We start from the raw sequence: 17,010 nt of genomic DNA, 5'->3' as shown, positions 1-17,010 counted from the left end.
TCTATTATAAAAACAAAAATTGGGAGAAAACACATTGCACCACTAGTTATGATACATTAGAGAATTGATCAGAAAATTAAATAGGTACATACTAGGTTAAGTCTGTACATGCATAATATATTTATATTAAACTAGCTTGAGAGGAGTACTTGACAATTTGTAATGCAAAAATAGAATACAATAGAGAAGAGCTTTTGACAATTTCAAATTTTATTATTCTTGAGCCTTTTGGATCTCTACTTCATTAGGCTTCTCTAGTTTTTTGCCTTCTTCCACACCATTTTCAATGTTAACATGTTTGCAGGCTTCATTTGGTCCTCCACCAACACAACTCTCATTGGAAGATAAGGCAATTTCCCTTGCCCAAGTTTTCAATGTCTCCGCAGCTGCTTCATCTGTTTTATATCAAATTGTAATATAAATTATGCACACTTTATAAAAAACAGATAGATTTTTTTTCTAATCTTATTGATTTTTAGTTTCTTTTTACCCCTTTCTACGAGTTTTCACCTTTTTTGTTTTTTTTTTGTGACTGAAATTCACAACCTCAGTTCAGTTAAAGGTGCGTATCATCTAAGCATCCTACTCATGCCAATTTTAGTTCCTTGCTAGTAATTGTAAGAAAATGAATTTTGCATTCATCAATTCAAATGAATTGTGTCTCTTAATTAACACCTCAGCTTACGTCTAGGGCTAGAACATCTAAAGCGTGAACATATAAATGTTGAGATAGAATCAACCAAAAATTAACTCAAGAAAAAAGATTACCCAAAAATCATATAAAAAGACCACTCATCCCCTTTTCGTTCAATGGAACTATTCAACTATTTTAATTTCTTTATTTTTCTCAATTTCCAAATACTTCATGTCGACTTGTAAAATTTTTAGTAAATAAAAAGACAAGACAAATTTGTAATTTCACTTGCCTAGTCTTGGCACAGTGTGGCCTTGAGGATGCCTTATGATGATAGGATTCTCAAAAGCTGTTGTAAGTTCTTGTGAAGGAAGTTTGAGCCAATCTTTCTCTCCAATAAAATGAACTGATTTAACCTTCATCATATCTTTGTATGCAATGTTACAAATATTTGGGTCCCTAAATTTGGCACCTGATATTGATACTAATAATTTCATTGGTGGATGCTCTTTCAGAATCTTCCCCTGTATAAATAAAAATATCTAAATTTCCCAAATTATATTGAAAATTATGAAGTAATTTTGGCTAAGAGTTGAGGTGATTGCAAAATTACCTGCTCCATGTACCCTAGTAAAAGGCCTGATAAAGTTGCTCCCTGCACCAATGGATTATTCAGTAATTTGATATTTGTGAGAAATTTTAAAATTAGATGATCAGGTTTGGATTTGATTTGAAATATTAGTACAATTCAATATAACAAAAATAACATTTAGCGGCTTTAAATATTTTCATTAATAAATAATGCTAAAGTCTTTACCGGCATTACTTAAGTGTCATCAGAACCAATGTTGTTAAATGCTTTAGGGACATATACAAAGAGTGTTAATTACCGCTAAAAATACATATTTAGCAGCATTTGCGAATTAATTGCTGCTAATAATTATTTTTGATGTAGTGCTTTGCTATTTAGGATTTCCAGACTATCGAATTATTTACTTAATGAAAATCATATATCAATAGGTTCATTACTCATTAGTACAAGTCCAAAGAGTAAGTTAAAGATTAAACATTTTAGTTGTGTCAATTTATTTTTCTTGATGTGTTTTTACTTGTTGATCTTCTATTACAATGTGTCTCTACATCAAAAATAAAAATATTGGAGCGATAGTACTAAATCTGTAATACACTTGGCTACAACTTCAATTTAGTATTATTGAATATCATACCGAATCAAAATTTAATTTATTAATTACCGAATAACTGAATCATAATTTAAAAATTCTATATTCAATATCTACCTTATCAGGTGTAAAAGAAAGTGAACAAACCTGGGAGAATCCGAGAAGACCATCAAAAGGCCCTTTGCTTGTTATATACTCACACAAGTACGAAATGCATTCTTCTAAGTTCTCATATTCTGTGAAATCCTGAGAGGAGTTAAATCATTGTTAGTAAAAATTGATTGAGATGTTAATCTCGGTTGTGATGTAGTAGTGTGATTGCTCCACTTAAAGGAGGAGTTAGGTAGAGGTTTATGGATTTCGGACGAACCTGATAGCTTTTTGTAAATTTTGCATTTATATTAAAAAATTAAATAAATATACATATCTATTTAACTTGTGGATCCGGTCCAGTGATAAAAAAAAAATGGATTGTGAAAATACTTTTCAGCTAGAGTACTTGTGGATTTGAAATTTTCTCTTTTAGGACCTCCAAACTTTAATCCTGATTTCACCTGTGGCTCCACCCTTAACCATAGGTCTTGGGTTCGAGCCTAAATATGGAAGCAATTTCAACATTACTTGTACATCGCTGCTAAAATGCTATCGAATCTTCTTATAACTATAATCCATAGCTAAATGAAATTAGCATGAAATTTTTGTTATTTAGCTACACGTTGAGGTATGTATTTACCTCATTATACTGGAACCACTCAAAATATGGTGGTGGAAATATCCCCTCAATGTCTGATTTACCCTTTGCTGCAAATATTCCATCTGGAAAATCCTGCCAATGTATATTCATTTATAATTTCAAAAATTAACTTTGATCTGTTACATAATGTACAAAGAAAAATAAAATAAATTAAATATAAATATGTAACATCATACCATTTCAAAATTAGCAAAAATAGAAGGATCCCATTTGCTTAATTGTTTTTTTAAGAAATTTCCACTAGTTCTAAATCCATGCAAACAAAGAATCTTCATCTTTTTTTCTTGTATTATCTCTTCCATCCTCTAATAAATGTGGTGAATTTAGTTGAAAATTGAAGAGTAGTGTATATATATCGAAATACTCAAAAATCCAACTACTCACTTTGAAATAATTAAAGCCAATAGTATTTCTGACGTATCAAATTTATTTAAACTCAATACTTTTGATATAAATGTTATAAATTTATATAAAAGTTACAATAAACATGAATAAATTATTAATTAATGTATTTATAAAAATTATAAAATTTAAATTATAAATTCAATTCTTCGCGAGTAAACTAAAAATGTAAAGTGGGATCTATGTATTATTGGGAGAGTTAGGTAATAAGAGTGGCTGGCAGGTGAACACGTGACTCTCAACGGCCACTGGGCCTTTGCAACTATCAAGTGTAATGCAACTCTTAAAGTTGTCTCAAATATTTAGAAGTGTATAAATATGCCTTTTAATTTGATTTTGAATCATATTCATGTTTTTTAATTTTATGTGCACAAGTAGTTACTTAAACTTATATAAAGTTGAACAAATAGACATACATATTTTATATGTTATTTTTCGTCCTACGTGATATTCTAAGTATATTTTGCCATGTAGAACTCATGTGTTTATTTATTTAAAAGTTGAATAGTTAAAGTGCATGTTTGTTCATTGTGAAAGTTGAAGGTCAAAATTAAAATTTGAAACCTAGTTTACGGTCCAATATATGTATTATGCTTATTTAGAAGAACATTATTATGCATACGTTTTATTATTTCCTAAATAATTTTAAATTGGTATTTTTATTACTTATTTTTTGATTCATCCTTAATTTTAGAAGTAAATATAGTATCATGTATCAATTATTACGTGACAACGTGTTATTTTTCATTTAAGTTTTTCTTTATTTTTTTTCTTTCTATTACTTTTTGATTTGTTTTTTTTTAAAAAAAATTCAGTAAATAGACAAATAAAAAAAAAATACCCTTAAAACTATGTAAAATGAACAAAAATATGACTTTGACAATTAAAAAAAGATCTTAAGTTGTAATTCAAAATATTCTATAATTGTTATAGCTTATAGGTGTGGTTTTCTCCTTTTAACTTGGGGTTGTTAGTTATAACCTTCAATTAAATAAATTTAATATTTCGTATCTAACTAACATGTATCGTCGATAGATACATCTGAATGCCACATATTAATAGATATATCCGTTGTGAAAAATATAGTAAGATCCGTAAATATACGAATTGAAGGGAATGGAGATAATTAGGTACAAAATAAATGAAATATTTGTTAAATGTAGTGTAGTGAATTCAAATTCGATTTTTCGGTCTTACCAAAATAAAGTAGTGCAACACTAATCGAAAAATTGAAATTAAAATTTTAAAATCGATAGCTATTGATTAAATCAAAATCAAAGGTAAAAAAAAAATTGTGTTTGAACAGTAATATGTTCAACCTTAGGTTTAACAGTTCCAGTCTCCCATTCAACTAATTCTCAAAGTGAGAGAAAGCAAACTTTTAATTCGAATGACAATACATCAAAAGCTATCAAAATTATGTTTGATCGAAATTCTTAATTGTGAATATAAAATGCACCATACACTCATGTCCGAAAAGCAACCGCATTTATAACATCATACACTTAGTGTAAAAGTATAATTATAAAAGTTACTGATTTAATGATTGACTGAATTATAGGTATCGTCTGCCATTTATAACATCAAATAATATTCTTGTAGCAACAATCAACGCATCCGACGTCATGTATGCATCTCCTCTCTCTAATATTGTAAGTACTCTCGGTATTTTCTAATTTTATAATATATAAATATGATTTTTACATAGCTTGACTTTAACTGAGAATTATAACCTTTTAACTTTAGTAATATACATAAGTAGACGCTTGAATTTGTCAGTGCCGGCTCTATGCCTTTGAGAACAAGGCTTTTGCTGGGCCCCCAAATTTATCAAGAATGAATAAATTATGTGTTAAAAATTTTACATAAAAAAATAATTATTAATGATAAAAAGTATAAATTTTTAAAATATATATTTTTTTACTCACTTTAACCATTAATAAGAATTAATAGTGAAAAGTGTTGAACAAAGTGAGTTACAAATTCTTTTTTATTTCTTTTTAAATTTTTGTTTCAAACATTACTACAAGCATATTAAAATGGGATAGACCAAGTCATCAACTTCTTGCGTCAAATTATATGGTTTTAACTCTTATCTTTATTTAATATTTATCAATTTATTACTTATAGAATTATGTTAACAATTCATATAATAATTGTACTACTGAAAGGATGTTTTTCAATGTTAAGTTGATAAAATCTTACCTAAAACTAATAATTGAAAAAATAATATTAAAATACTAATAACTTTTATCTAAATAATGTAAGAAAAATAAATTTTGAATAAATACGTATATAAAGTTTGTTTATATTTAGGCCTCAAATTAAAATTACGCTTTAGGCCCCCAATCACGTCGAGCCACCCCTGAAACTCGTATATAATTGAACAGATAGTGACACATTCTCCCTACATGGCAATTTTGTGTAATATGTCGCATATTATACCATATGGCAAACATGTGTCTACTTGTTTAAGTATCTACACAAAATTAAAGATTATAAATATCAGCTGAATTCAAATTAAAAATGTATTTATATATTATGTCATTTTGATATATTATACGCACCTTCAATTGAAATGATAAATCTGTGCAGAGACTAGTAATTAGGACCAAAAGCGTGGAGTACATGCCTTTCTTCCTGTCATTTGCTGTCGTGGTATCTTGCACTAGTTGGTTTATCTATGGCATGCTAGGATCTATTTATTGGAGTATTTACTAAAAATATCAAAAGTCCTAGTTATTTCTATTTAGTGATGATATTATAAAATATATATTTAACGATGAAATTCATAAAATTAATTTGTTTGTACTTTGCAGATCTCAACATGTATTGGCTTGATTTTAGGAGTAGTGCAGCTGATTTTATACTTCATTTATCGTGACAAGAAAACATCAACTGCTGTGGATGAGTTGCAATATGCTTAGTTGTTTATGTGATAATAAAACCAAACATTGTATAAATATGGTCAAATATCTATGAAATTTGTATATGATGAAATATGACACCATGTATGAGTTTAAATATTTATATTTACTCATTTTTTTAACACGTATGTGTGTATTCTGCGCCTAGTATAATTATGGTAAAATAATACTAATATTAATATTATTAAAATAGTACTTTGAGTAAGTAATTAAATAAGAAAGAATAAGAACATTTTTTTTTAAAAAAAAAAGATCAAATGTGAATTGTCATAGAGTGACTTGTTTATCGAGGTCAAAATAATTTACATCGTATAAACTTACAAATGTAACAATTACGGTTTAAATTTGGGTGAAAATAGACAATTTCTTGGTAGCATTATTTTTTGCTTCTATAATCTCTTCCAGTCACCCACAAAGACACTTGCCTCACAAATATGGTGAATTAAGTTGAAAGTTGAAGAGTATATTTATCTAACTACTCAAGAACCTAACTACTCACTTTGACATAATTAAAGCCCGTAGGTGAAGATGCATCTCTAACATATCAGAGTTATTTAAACTCGATACTTTCGTAGATCGAAGAGCTTATAAGTAAATATATAAATTTACTAAAAGTTACTAAAAGCATGAATAAATAGGTTTACATTGTAAAACTAAATGGATGTCATGTGGATCATCCTTTAAGAGTCATCATTTGTTTTATCAACATGATGACATGTGGGGTTAGAGGTGGAGTCAGAATTTTCAATAAAGTGTTCATAATCTGTAGAAATAGATAGCTGAAGGGGGTTCGACATCTATTATATATATACATATAAACTTATTTAACCATGCATAAATAATATAATTTTCCGCCGAAGGGGGTTCGGATGAAGCTCCTTAATACAATATAGCTCCATCCCTGTGTGGGGTCACCCATGTTTGAGGTATAATCACTTGGCCAAATGGATAGTTTATCAATGACCAAGTGTTAGTTTATATTTTCCTATTGACTATAAATAGCCATTGTGTTTTTCACATAGACATAGGAAAAAACTGGAATATATTATTATATTCTCTCTTTGTTTGTTCTTATTTTTAATTTAGTTTGATAATATTAATTTGTTAGCTAGTTATTTATAACGGTATAAAGATATTATATATTAAAATTAAAATTTTTAAAATTATATCATTTTAATTTTGCACCTTAGCCCTAGACAAAGTAGACCAAAAATGTAAAGAGGAATCTATTTTTAGGTAATACAATTGGCTGGTAGGTGAACACGGAACTCTCAACAACCACTAGGCCTTTGCAAATACCAGGTATTAATTTTAAGGAAAAGAAAATATCAAAATATATATCATAATTTATAAAATTTCCTATCATTTAAAAAAATTATAAAAATCTCTTTGAAATATATTCTTATCCTCTCTCAGAATACATTTATATCTCTTTTCAAATACATTCTTTCTATTTAAGTAATATATTGTTTAGAATGTATAGAATAATCAATAAACGTAAATAAGAGCAATAAAATATTTGATATTTTTATAATTAAAAAAACTTTCGCAATATGATATAATAAGCTCTCAAATATAAGAAACTTTTGTACTTTATACTTATTTTGAATTAATATAAATATATGATATGTGCCATTCAAACACAAATTATCATTTAGTCAGAAAAAATGTCTCTTTTTGTTAAAGATATTTGATGTGATTCACATATTAAGTATAATTATGTCTTAGTTAGGAGTATAACTATTTTTAGAAGTTGTGACTCAGAATGTTCCACTATTATTATAAGTGATTTTCTCCTTAATTTATTGTGATTTTTAATTCAATAAATTTAATTCACAATTCAATATGACAAATTAAGAAAAGATAATCTTAAATGAACTTCATGAAATTAAATATGAATTTGTATAGATAAAATTGAAAATATCACAACACATCATAAATTTACAAATTAAAATTTGAAGGTTATATGAAAAATACGAAAATAGGAATATTATTAAAAATAAAAATAAAAGAGGTGTAAGTTATGGGTAATAAAAAGAATGTGGAGAGTTTTTGTGGTAATTGTTCCTCCATTAATAAAAATATTGTTTGTAACAAATTAAATGATTTACTTTAATAATACAAAAAATTAATTTAAATAAAAAATAATTAATGTGAGCATATTTACACTTTATACTGACGGACACATACGTTTTATGATCTTATCCACGGATTCGATATTTATTAAATATCGAATCAACGGATCGATCCATATTTATCTATTTAGTCTTCCGTTAGAGTGAAGGACATATATACCCTAATTTTTGGACCGCAGAGACACCAATATTTCAAAAATATGACGAAAGGTATCGAAAATGTTTTACTTTATCAAGTAAATATACATTTAACGTGATTTCATTTTCAGTTCGAATCAGAACTTAAAATTCTTTATTTCATTTTTGCTATAATTTATTTAAACCATAAGTATAAGCAGTTTATACGGCTTGACCGAAATATTAGTGGATAAATGATTGAAAAGCTTAGACTACCATGGATCTTGATGAGAAACTAATTATTCATAATTCATCATCACAAAATTATCCCTCTCCATCCTAATTAAGTTCATAAGTAGATAATTTTAAATTTGTCTCGTTCTTTTGAATAATTCATTTTTATAGATGTAAATTTTTTAGAGGTAAAAATTAATTACACTATAATTTCACAAAGTTGATTTTCCTTTTAAATTACAATAATATACCAGGCTAGTCGTTTTATGAGTAGGATCTGAAAATGATAATGCACTGATAGAAAAATTGTTTTTGATATATCTATCGTTTTCCTTAATATTAAAAGAAAATAAGTACTCATTTGGAGTGTGTTTAGTATGACGAGAAATCTTTTCTAATTTCTTAGGTATTTTATATTGTTTGATATAGCAAGTGAAAAAAATAGAGGGGTATAGGAGAGACAATTAATTAACTTGAAACCTCACTTAATTATGGAACTTTCTTTATTCTATTATTATTATAAGAGATGTCAGTTTTCTATTTTTTAAAAAACTTATTTTTTTCTATAAGAAATAATATTTTTTTTTGGGAAACTTTATACCAAACACACCCTTATAAGTGCAGTTCAACAGCTAAACAGTATAATATGAAGACCTAAACATTAAAATACTTTGCTTAATATAATTATGATAAATAAGTATATAATTTAAAAAAAACAATATATATATATACACATACTTGATTAATATTATTAGTGTATATACTTGATTAATATGTAGTAAGATGTAAATATTCAATTTTAGTGAACTTTTACTTGCAACTAGAGGGTTATATATAAAAGTGAAAAGGACTAAAAATGCTCTTTATTAAACTATTAAAAAGATTTAAATATACCCTACAATCATCTATTAGACTAAAATATCCGTTGGGCCACCTTTTTTTGCTCATATTTATGATTAAAACTAACAATTTTAATTATTATAATAATTATTATTTGTCATGTGAATAAAATCAGATCTCTCATCAATTTTTTTCTAACCCACCCCAACTCATATCCACAACTCCATGACCCAAACCTACTAAAAAATTATCTATGATATTTTTGATCATTTTGCGTCTATAAAAATACCAATAAACTGATTTTTCATAAAGATGATCATCAAATAACAAAAACAATTAAGCATGAACAAGTGACTACTCCTACACCTACCACACATTAATACTATAGTACCATTTCATTTAGTATGTGTTCCCTCTAGAAATAATAATGTCATTTCTGATAATGACATATAGGTATATCATGTGTAGAGCATGGTATACGTAGGACACAAAGTGTGATGTATGTATCAAATAAAGTATATATCTTTTCTCCTTTCGATTTTGATTTCTTTCCTTGTCATTTTTAGCTTTAAAATTTTGATTTCGTTGTCATGTATTGTAAGGGCTTCCAACTATCAATTTCAAACGGATCTTTTGATTCGATTTCGAAAAGATCGATCCTGACCAATTATTGAACTATAACCCTAACCTTTGCCTATAAATACATCTCAAAAAGCTCTAGCCACAGCATCATCCAGACCAGGAGCGGCTCTAGTAAATTGGTGGCCTAAAGTTAAAATTAAATGGAGGCCTTAAATTTGAATATATATTTTTATAAAGTTTACTATAGTCATGATTTTTTCTTGAGACATAGTATTCATAATTTGTCAAACTTCTATTACTTCTTTACTCTTTTATATAAAAAAATTATTTTCTACAAATAATACTCAATACTATTTTTTAAGAAAAGACTTATAACCTATTATTTTTTTTTAAAAATGAGGCCCCTCAAATTTAGGGACCTAAGGCGATTGCTTTTTTTTCAAAGCCGTAGAGCCGCCCCTGATCCACACTACACTCACTCACATGTAAACATTATTTTTTATCCTTTTATAAAATAATTACACATTTTGTTGTGGTCTACTTGAAGGTTTGTGATCCTAAAGATTAAAAGTTGGTTAGTTTACTATCCCTCTCTCGAATCATAAAAAGGAACGATTTGTAGTTAATATGATTTCAATTTTTTATAATACATAGTTTGACGCTCTAACATATAATTTTTACTTAAACACTTGGTGCCTGAAACAAAAAAAAAATAAAAAAATAGGGACTTGGTTGTAGATTTTGCTTTATATATGTTTATGCATATAAAAGTTTTAGATTGTGTATGTTTTATTAGTGAAGGTGCAATTTTTGAGGCTTTGTAGCAGTGTAATTTTTTTTTATTTTTTTTCCTGTCCATTTTTATATATTTTCTTAGTCTAAAAATATATTTCTCTATATAATCTTAAAAAAGAGAGGAAAGGCCTAGGTCTAAGTAAATTGATTAGCTAATAAAAAGTTAGATAATTAAAATTTCTATTTATTTAGGTGATATGCTTTTAACGAAATATATGACTAATAGGAGTATGAACCACCAAAAATTTAAGAAATATAATTAAGTTTTAAGTTTATTTATATTAAAAATTTTCTTTTAAAAAGATGATCAAATTTGTGGACACACAAATTAGGGAGATTTTTTTAATGATAATATAAAAAAAAAGTGATTAATAAAAGATAAATGGCCAATAGTTCTCTTTATTAGTTAAGAATATTGATATTGTATTAAAAATTACAATGTATTATTTATCTGAATTTAAAATGTCAATTTCAAGAAATATTGAACTAAAGAAAACTCTTGGTTTCAAAACGATTTGTCATATGAGATAAATCTATTATTTCAATTTATTAAGAATAATAATATTTGCTTGACATTCAAAATTCAGAAAGTGTCATATTAATTAAAAGGGAGGAAAAATTGCATAAATTTGTATAGACATAAAGAACATGAGTTTCTTTACCAGAAGAAACTCATTTTTAAATTCTGAAAAGTGTTGTTAAAATTATACTTATGTGGGTACCAATATAATGATATTAAAAAGTGAAATTAACGTACCAAAAATTCCAAAAATAAATTGTATGGTGTGTATAAGACCACTCAATTGTTTTTTACATATTTATAGAGGAGAGGAATACTTTATGTGCTTTTGATTAATATTAATATTTAAATCAAAATTAGTAGAAGACTGATTTCTTATGGAATGAATATCTAATATTTTGAAACAGTTTTCTCAAATTACTCATAACTAGATTAAGGGGAAAATGACGTGATATGCGTTTTAGTTTTGTTATTCAGAGTTGATATATTTATAAAAGTGATTCATATATATTTTTATTGTTATATAAATGATTCTCATATATATATATTTATGAAAGTGAAAAAATCATTATTAAATTTATTAAAAAAGACATTCATGTTGGGGTATATTTATATTGTCACGACCCAAATTTGCAAGTCGTGATGGCACCTATGTTTCCAACCAATAGGTAAGCCAACCCAACATATTAACCCAACTAAACCAACCAATGAGTAAAAAGACTAACACTTAGCAAGAATCTCCAACATTGAGTTCCTTATAAGTACGAAATGCGGAAGCTAAAATATATCACCCCAAGAATTGGTGTCTTAAATACAAGAGCTTCTAAAATTCGATGCAAGTCTGAAACTAAATGACAAATCTAACATAAAGGATATCCTGTCTGAATACTAATAACAGAATAAATAAAAGATAGAGGGAGGTGTGGGCCACGGAACAGCCAAGCAGCTCACCACAACTCCAAGAACTTCAAGCTCGGACTCAATTTGCTCCACGAGATGTGCTCCTACTCGGGATCGACTCTGCACCACAAAGAGTGCAACAAGTGTAGTATGAGTACGAAACCACGTGTACCCAGTATGTCTCATTGACCGACAACGAAGAAGTAGTGACGGGAGTTATATAAGAAAATAAATTCTTGAATTATACAAGTATATATATATATATATATATATAATACACTTACTATTTAAGTTTCATCAATAAAGGAAATCAACATTAAATATTTTCCAAACACCAAACGAAACATAAAATCATCAAGAATGAATGATGGGATGAAATGCAATGCAATATGATACCATGTAATGATATGTCTCAGAATACCCAGTACTCACTCAACCGTATATACATGATACTCCTCGGAAATACATCGAGAGTTCATGACCCATGGGGGACTCGCGAGGTCCATATACCGACACGGACGATCTCCACGTGCCCAACTTATACTCAGTCTCATGTCTATGCATGTGCACAATATTATTTCAATAGAGGGGATGATGATGCATCTCAATCAATCAATATGAACATAATACATAACCACCTCAATTATCACAACTATACGGGTGAAATAAATAAAACACAATCACACAAGGAATTCAAGTCAATAATATATCAGCTAATGCCCATATGCTTTGGCATTCTCAAATTTCAATCCACATTCTATAATAGTAATTTTCCTTTTTATAACACCGGTACTCGTACCAATGCCCGTCACACCATTGATACGAGACCACCATCCTTCCCCCTTACCCCTTTGTCTATTTTCATTTTTAATCTTTAATTAGGAAAACATCCTTCAACAAGTCTAAAAGTCTTAACATACCTCAAGTGTCGAGCTCGTGTCACGAATCCTCAAGATAGTTCCTTCCCTTTTCGTTAAGTTTTGGAATGTTCACGATCTACCAATGATGCAATATTCATAAGTAAGCGAGTTTGTGGACATTCAAATTATTATAGGTATATCATAGATCCTAAACTCACTCATATCTCTAATCAAACGCCAAATCTTGGTATAATTTATATGCCAATTCGTCAAATTTCAAGCCAAGAACTTAACCTTAACCTCTCCAAGTACCCTAGATTCAATGTTAAATCATATAATATACACCTAATATTTAATTACCTATCTCAATATCTTAAAAACTAGTAACTAAATTTGATAAATAAAAAAAAAACAATAAAAAAAAAAACAATATAAGAGAATAAGGATTGCACTGTGAACGAGACCGTGTTCTTTCTTTCTCCAAACTTATATGGCCAATTTCTATCCCTTTAATAATAATACATTCAATGCCAATCATTTGCAGCTCAATTGGTAAGAGGCGATCTCCTTGGGAGGGATGTAAAGGAGCCATAGGTCACGGGTTCGATTCTCCCTTGAGGCTGCGAGCCAATAAGAGGGGATTAAAAGAGCGAATGGCCGCCCATGGCAGAGACAATACCTGAGTATGTGGATCCCGAGGGGGTAGTATTATATATTTTTGTTTGGCCGCCTTTAATTTAATTAAATAGGTAATTTGAATTTATTATTTTAGCGATTAAATTTATTTTTTCACTTTCTCATAAAATTTATCATATATATCGTCAATATTTTTACAGATATAAATGTTTTTTTAGTATATTAAAAAAACTAGTTACAATTTTTCCATTATATTTTTCTTTTTTCCATTCCACAATTTATTTATTTTTTATATGTTTTTACTTCTTAAAAACTGAAATAATTAAAATAAGAATAAAAAACTCAAATAATAATAATTAAAATTATTTTTTTAATATGAAATATATATATATATATAAAATTTAAAAAATAAAAATAAAATAAAATTTTTATTTTTATTTCTATTAAATTAAAAAGTATATATGAACCATCTTTTTAACCATGAATATATATATATATATAAAAGATATTATGAATCATTTTTATAATGATAAAAATAGATGTGTACCGCTTTTATAGGCAACAAACAAGGCATGAGACCTATGTGGAGGAGTGTGTGGTAAATGATCATCTAGCAAATCTTTGAGGGCGACAAAATAATGAAATCTGCAATTTCCTAGAAGCTTCCCGCTAACTATCAACTGAAAATAATTTCATTCAGCCAAATAAATCACATTATATAAAAATTGATGAATACTAAATCCTAGTAGCGATAAGAAACTTTTCTAATTTGAACGATTTCCTTGAGAAATGAGATTTCAGTCGAAACTCGCTGAAGCACGTACAAATTCAAAAGTCCTTTCGAAAACATGTGATAAAATTGTAACAATACAGAGAAATTCAGCTGCAATAAGTGAAGAGAAGCAACAGAAGCTAACGAAGCTGTTAGTGAAAGTGAATTTACAGAACAGTGTGGGGCCAGTACATGTCGTAATGTCGCCGGAAAACACCGTCGGGGAGTTGATGAAGTCTGCGATTGAGATTTACGTGAAGGAGAAGCGGCGGCCGTTGTTGCCTAGTAGCGATTCTCGGTGTTACGAGCTTCATTACTCACAGTTTAGTTTGGAGAGTAAGTTCTCTGTTTTTTTCCAAATTTTTGGAGCATGAATTTTTTAATTGATTCAACGAATTATATATAAACACAATTTTATAGAAGAAGTTGATTCAATTGCACCTGTGTAGCTAGCTGCAATGTCTTATTTGAATTTGACTAATTATTTTTCTTTCATGGTGCGAATGTACAGGCTTAAATCTAGAGGAGAAGTTGATGAATTTGGTGTCTCGAAGTTTCTTTCTATGTCGAAAATCAAACTGCCGTCTTAATTCATCATTGAAAAACAAAACAAAGGGCACTGAGAAACTTCCATTTATCTTGGCGAAGTTCATGGATGTCTTGATACAAATTGTGACAAATCTAAGTAGTATTTGGCCAAAATTTCACCCCCAATGGCTTTAATCATATATTTAAACAAATAAAATTTACACTTATTACTTCTCTTTTTGTTGTAATTGATTCTTCTTCTTTTTAGTTTTTGTGTGCAACTTACGTTTTTGGTTAAGTTGCACAAAATGACTTATCAATGTTCGATGGAGCTTTCAATGTGATTGAACTCTACTAGTAAAAGTTGATGCAATATGTATTCATCACAATTCACAAATATCTCAACATTTTATATTTTGTAAGTTAATTAAGCCCAAGTTTGCTCAATAAAGAAAATGTGTTATTGAGAATTGGTTTAATGGTCTATTATTGTGAGTAGAGTGTTAATTTTATATATTTTTATTGTTTGTTTTGCTGTTGGACAAGCAAGTTGACATTTACCAAATGGACAAGTGATATTCAGAATCTTCAATTTCGTTATATACAAATTCAATGTTATTGACAATCAATAGTAGATGTATCGATAGCAAGGATACTCACCCGAATATTATTTTTTGTTGTACTCAAATGTTTTTAAAGGTTAATTTTATCAACCTTAACAAATGTTACTGAGATTGAGGTTAAGGTTTATATCTTCCTTCGTGTAATTAACTATTTTTTTTAGTAATATACAAATTAAGAGTCTTGTTCAAACTCTTCTAACTGTTTAGTAAATCTTCTCGAAAAAAGGAAAAAAATATATCAATTTTAGGACATAAATGAAAGGCCTAATACCTTTTTATAATATATATTTTTTAATCTATAACAATATACATTCATCATTATAATAATTCACTATTTCTTTAAACAATCTCTCTACGATAATCTATAACAATATATATTCATTATTATAATGATTCACTTTTTTGTGAAACAATCTCTTTATGATAATCTTTATATATATATATATAAAAGTCAAGTAACAAACTCTAATTAATATCTCTATTCATGCGATGCTATTAACTTACTTATCAGTGTACAAAGCCATTAACAAAATTTGATGGTGTAATATATCACAAATATAAAATATCGAGTTGAAAATAAAATGTCAAAAATGAATAAATAATTTTTTAGGCTGAAGCGCAGATATCTCGCGCTCTTTAAGGAAATTCAAGTCCAATGCAGCATAACCTACACCGATCCAGTGGTATATCTCTTGACTTGTCTCCTCCAGGATACGACAACTCAATAACGTTGTACAACTCAAACAACTCCGGATTAGTGGAAAAGTATACAGTAAAACCTCTATAAATTAGTATAGGTGGGACCATGAAATTTATTATTTTATAGAGATATTATTTAATCGATAAATTAATATTTATTAATTTAAAGAATGATTTGAGATTTGATGAAGGTTAATTTTGATTATAGCAAAATCATTTTATCTTACTGATTTATGTATCATATTTATCGATTTCACATAAAAAAAAATATTATACATAAAGTACAACGTGTATATCAAAATCACTATATCTTACTAATTTCAACTTTGTGATATTGTGTTAATAAGAGCTTTTCAGGATGTATTATCGAACAAATTTTATTGTAGGATATTAGAAGATTACGAAGTACAAACTGATCCAGCAATGATCAATGTTTTGGATGCTATCAATTTTTGCAATTCCTATTTGGACAATAAATGTTCAGCAAGAGACAATAGCAAATTATTTTCGACACTGTAAAATTCGTTTGGAGGATACAATATCAGAGAATTTGAATGAACCTACTTGTGAAAACATCATTCATGAACTTGAGGTCATTATTAATGATCTCGATTACAACAATAAAATGGATGTCAATGTAGACACGTAATTTTTGACCGAATTTAAGTTTAAAACCAATTTTTAGAGCATAAATAATTTTATCAATCTAAATTAAATATATTTTGAATTTTTTTTTTTTATTTATTATTTTCATTAAGTTTATTTAAAAGATATAAAAATAAACAACATAAACATAATTTTTATTAGATAAGTTTATTTTGATTGTTAAAAATAAATAAATAAATATATATATATATATATATATATATAT

The 17,010-nt window shown here is 27.7% G+C and overlaps 2 protein-coding genes across 2 annotated transcripts; one reads left to right on the top strand and one right to left on the bottom strand.

Annotated features, from left to right (window-relative positions):
• Positions 1-34: 34 nt before the first annotated feature.
• LOC107021483 (dihydrofolate reductase-like) lies at positions 35-2,991 on the bottom strand. The gene is made up of 6 exons (XM_015222158.2): positions 2,746-2,991; positions 2,549-2,641; positions 1,963-2,061; positions 1,248-1,289; positions 927-1,158; positions 35-395 (listed from the first exon to the last, which is right to left on the bottom strand). The coding sequence occupies exons 1-6, from the start codon at positions 2,869-2,871 to the stop codon at positions 214-216; spliced, it is 774 nt and encodes a 257-aa protein (XP_015077644.1). The 5' UTR covers positions 2,872-2,991; the 3' UTR covers positions 35-213.
• Positions 2,992-14,186: 11,195 nt separating this feature from the next.
• On the top strand, positions 14,187-15,296 carry LOC107021655 (uncharacterized protein At4g22758-like). Its single transcript, XM_015222355.2, has 2 exons — positions 14,187-14,625; positions 14,801-15,296. The coding sequence occupies exons 1-2, from the start codon at positions 14,307-14,309 to the stop codon at positions 15,010-15,012; spliced, it is 531 nt and encodes a 176-aa protein (XP_015077841.1). The 5' UTR covers positions 14,187-14,306; the 3' UTR covers positions 15,013-15,296.
• Positions 15,297-17,010: the final 1,714 nt, after the last annotated feature.

The sequence above is a fragment of the Solanum pennellii genome, chromosome 6 (assembly GCF_001406875.1).
Source record: "Solanum pennellii chromosome 6, SPENNV200".
Classification (NCBI taxonomy): Eukaryota; Viridiplantae; Streptophyta; class Magnoliopsida; order Solanales; family Solanaceae; genus Solanum; species Solanum pennellii.
Note: the sequence above shows the minus strand (reverse complement) of the source record. Positions and strands in the feature narration are given on the sequence as shown.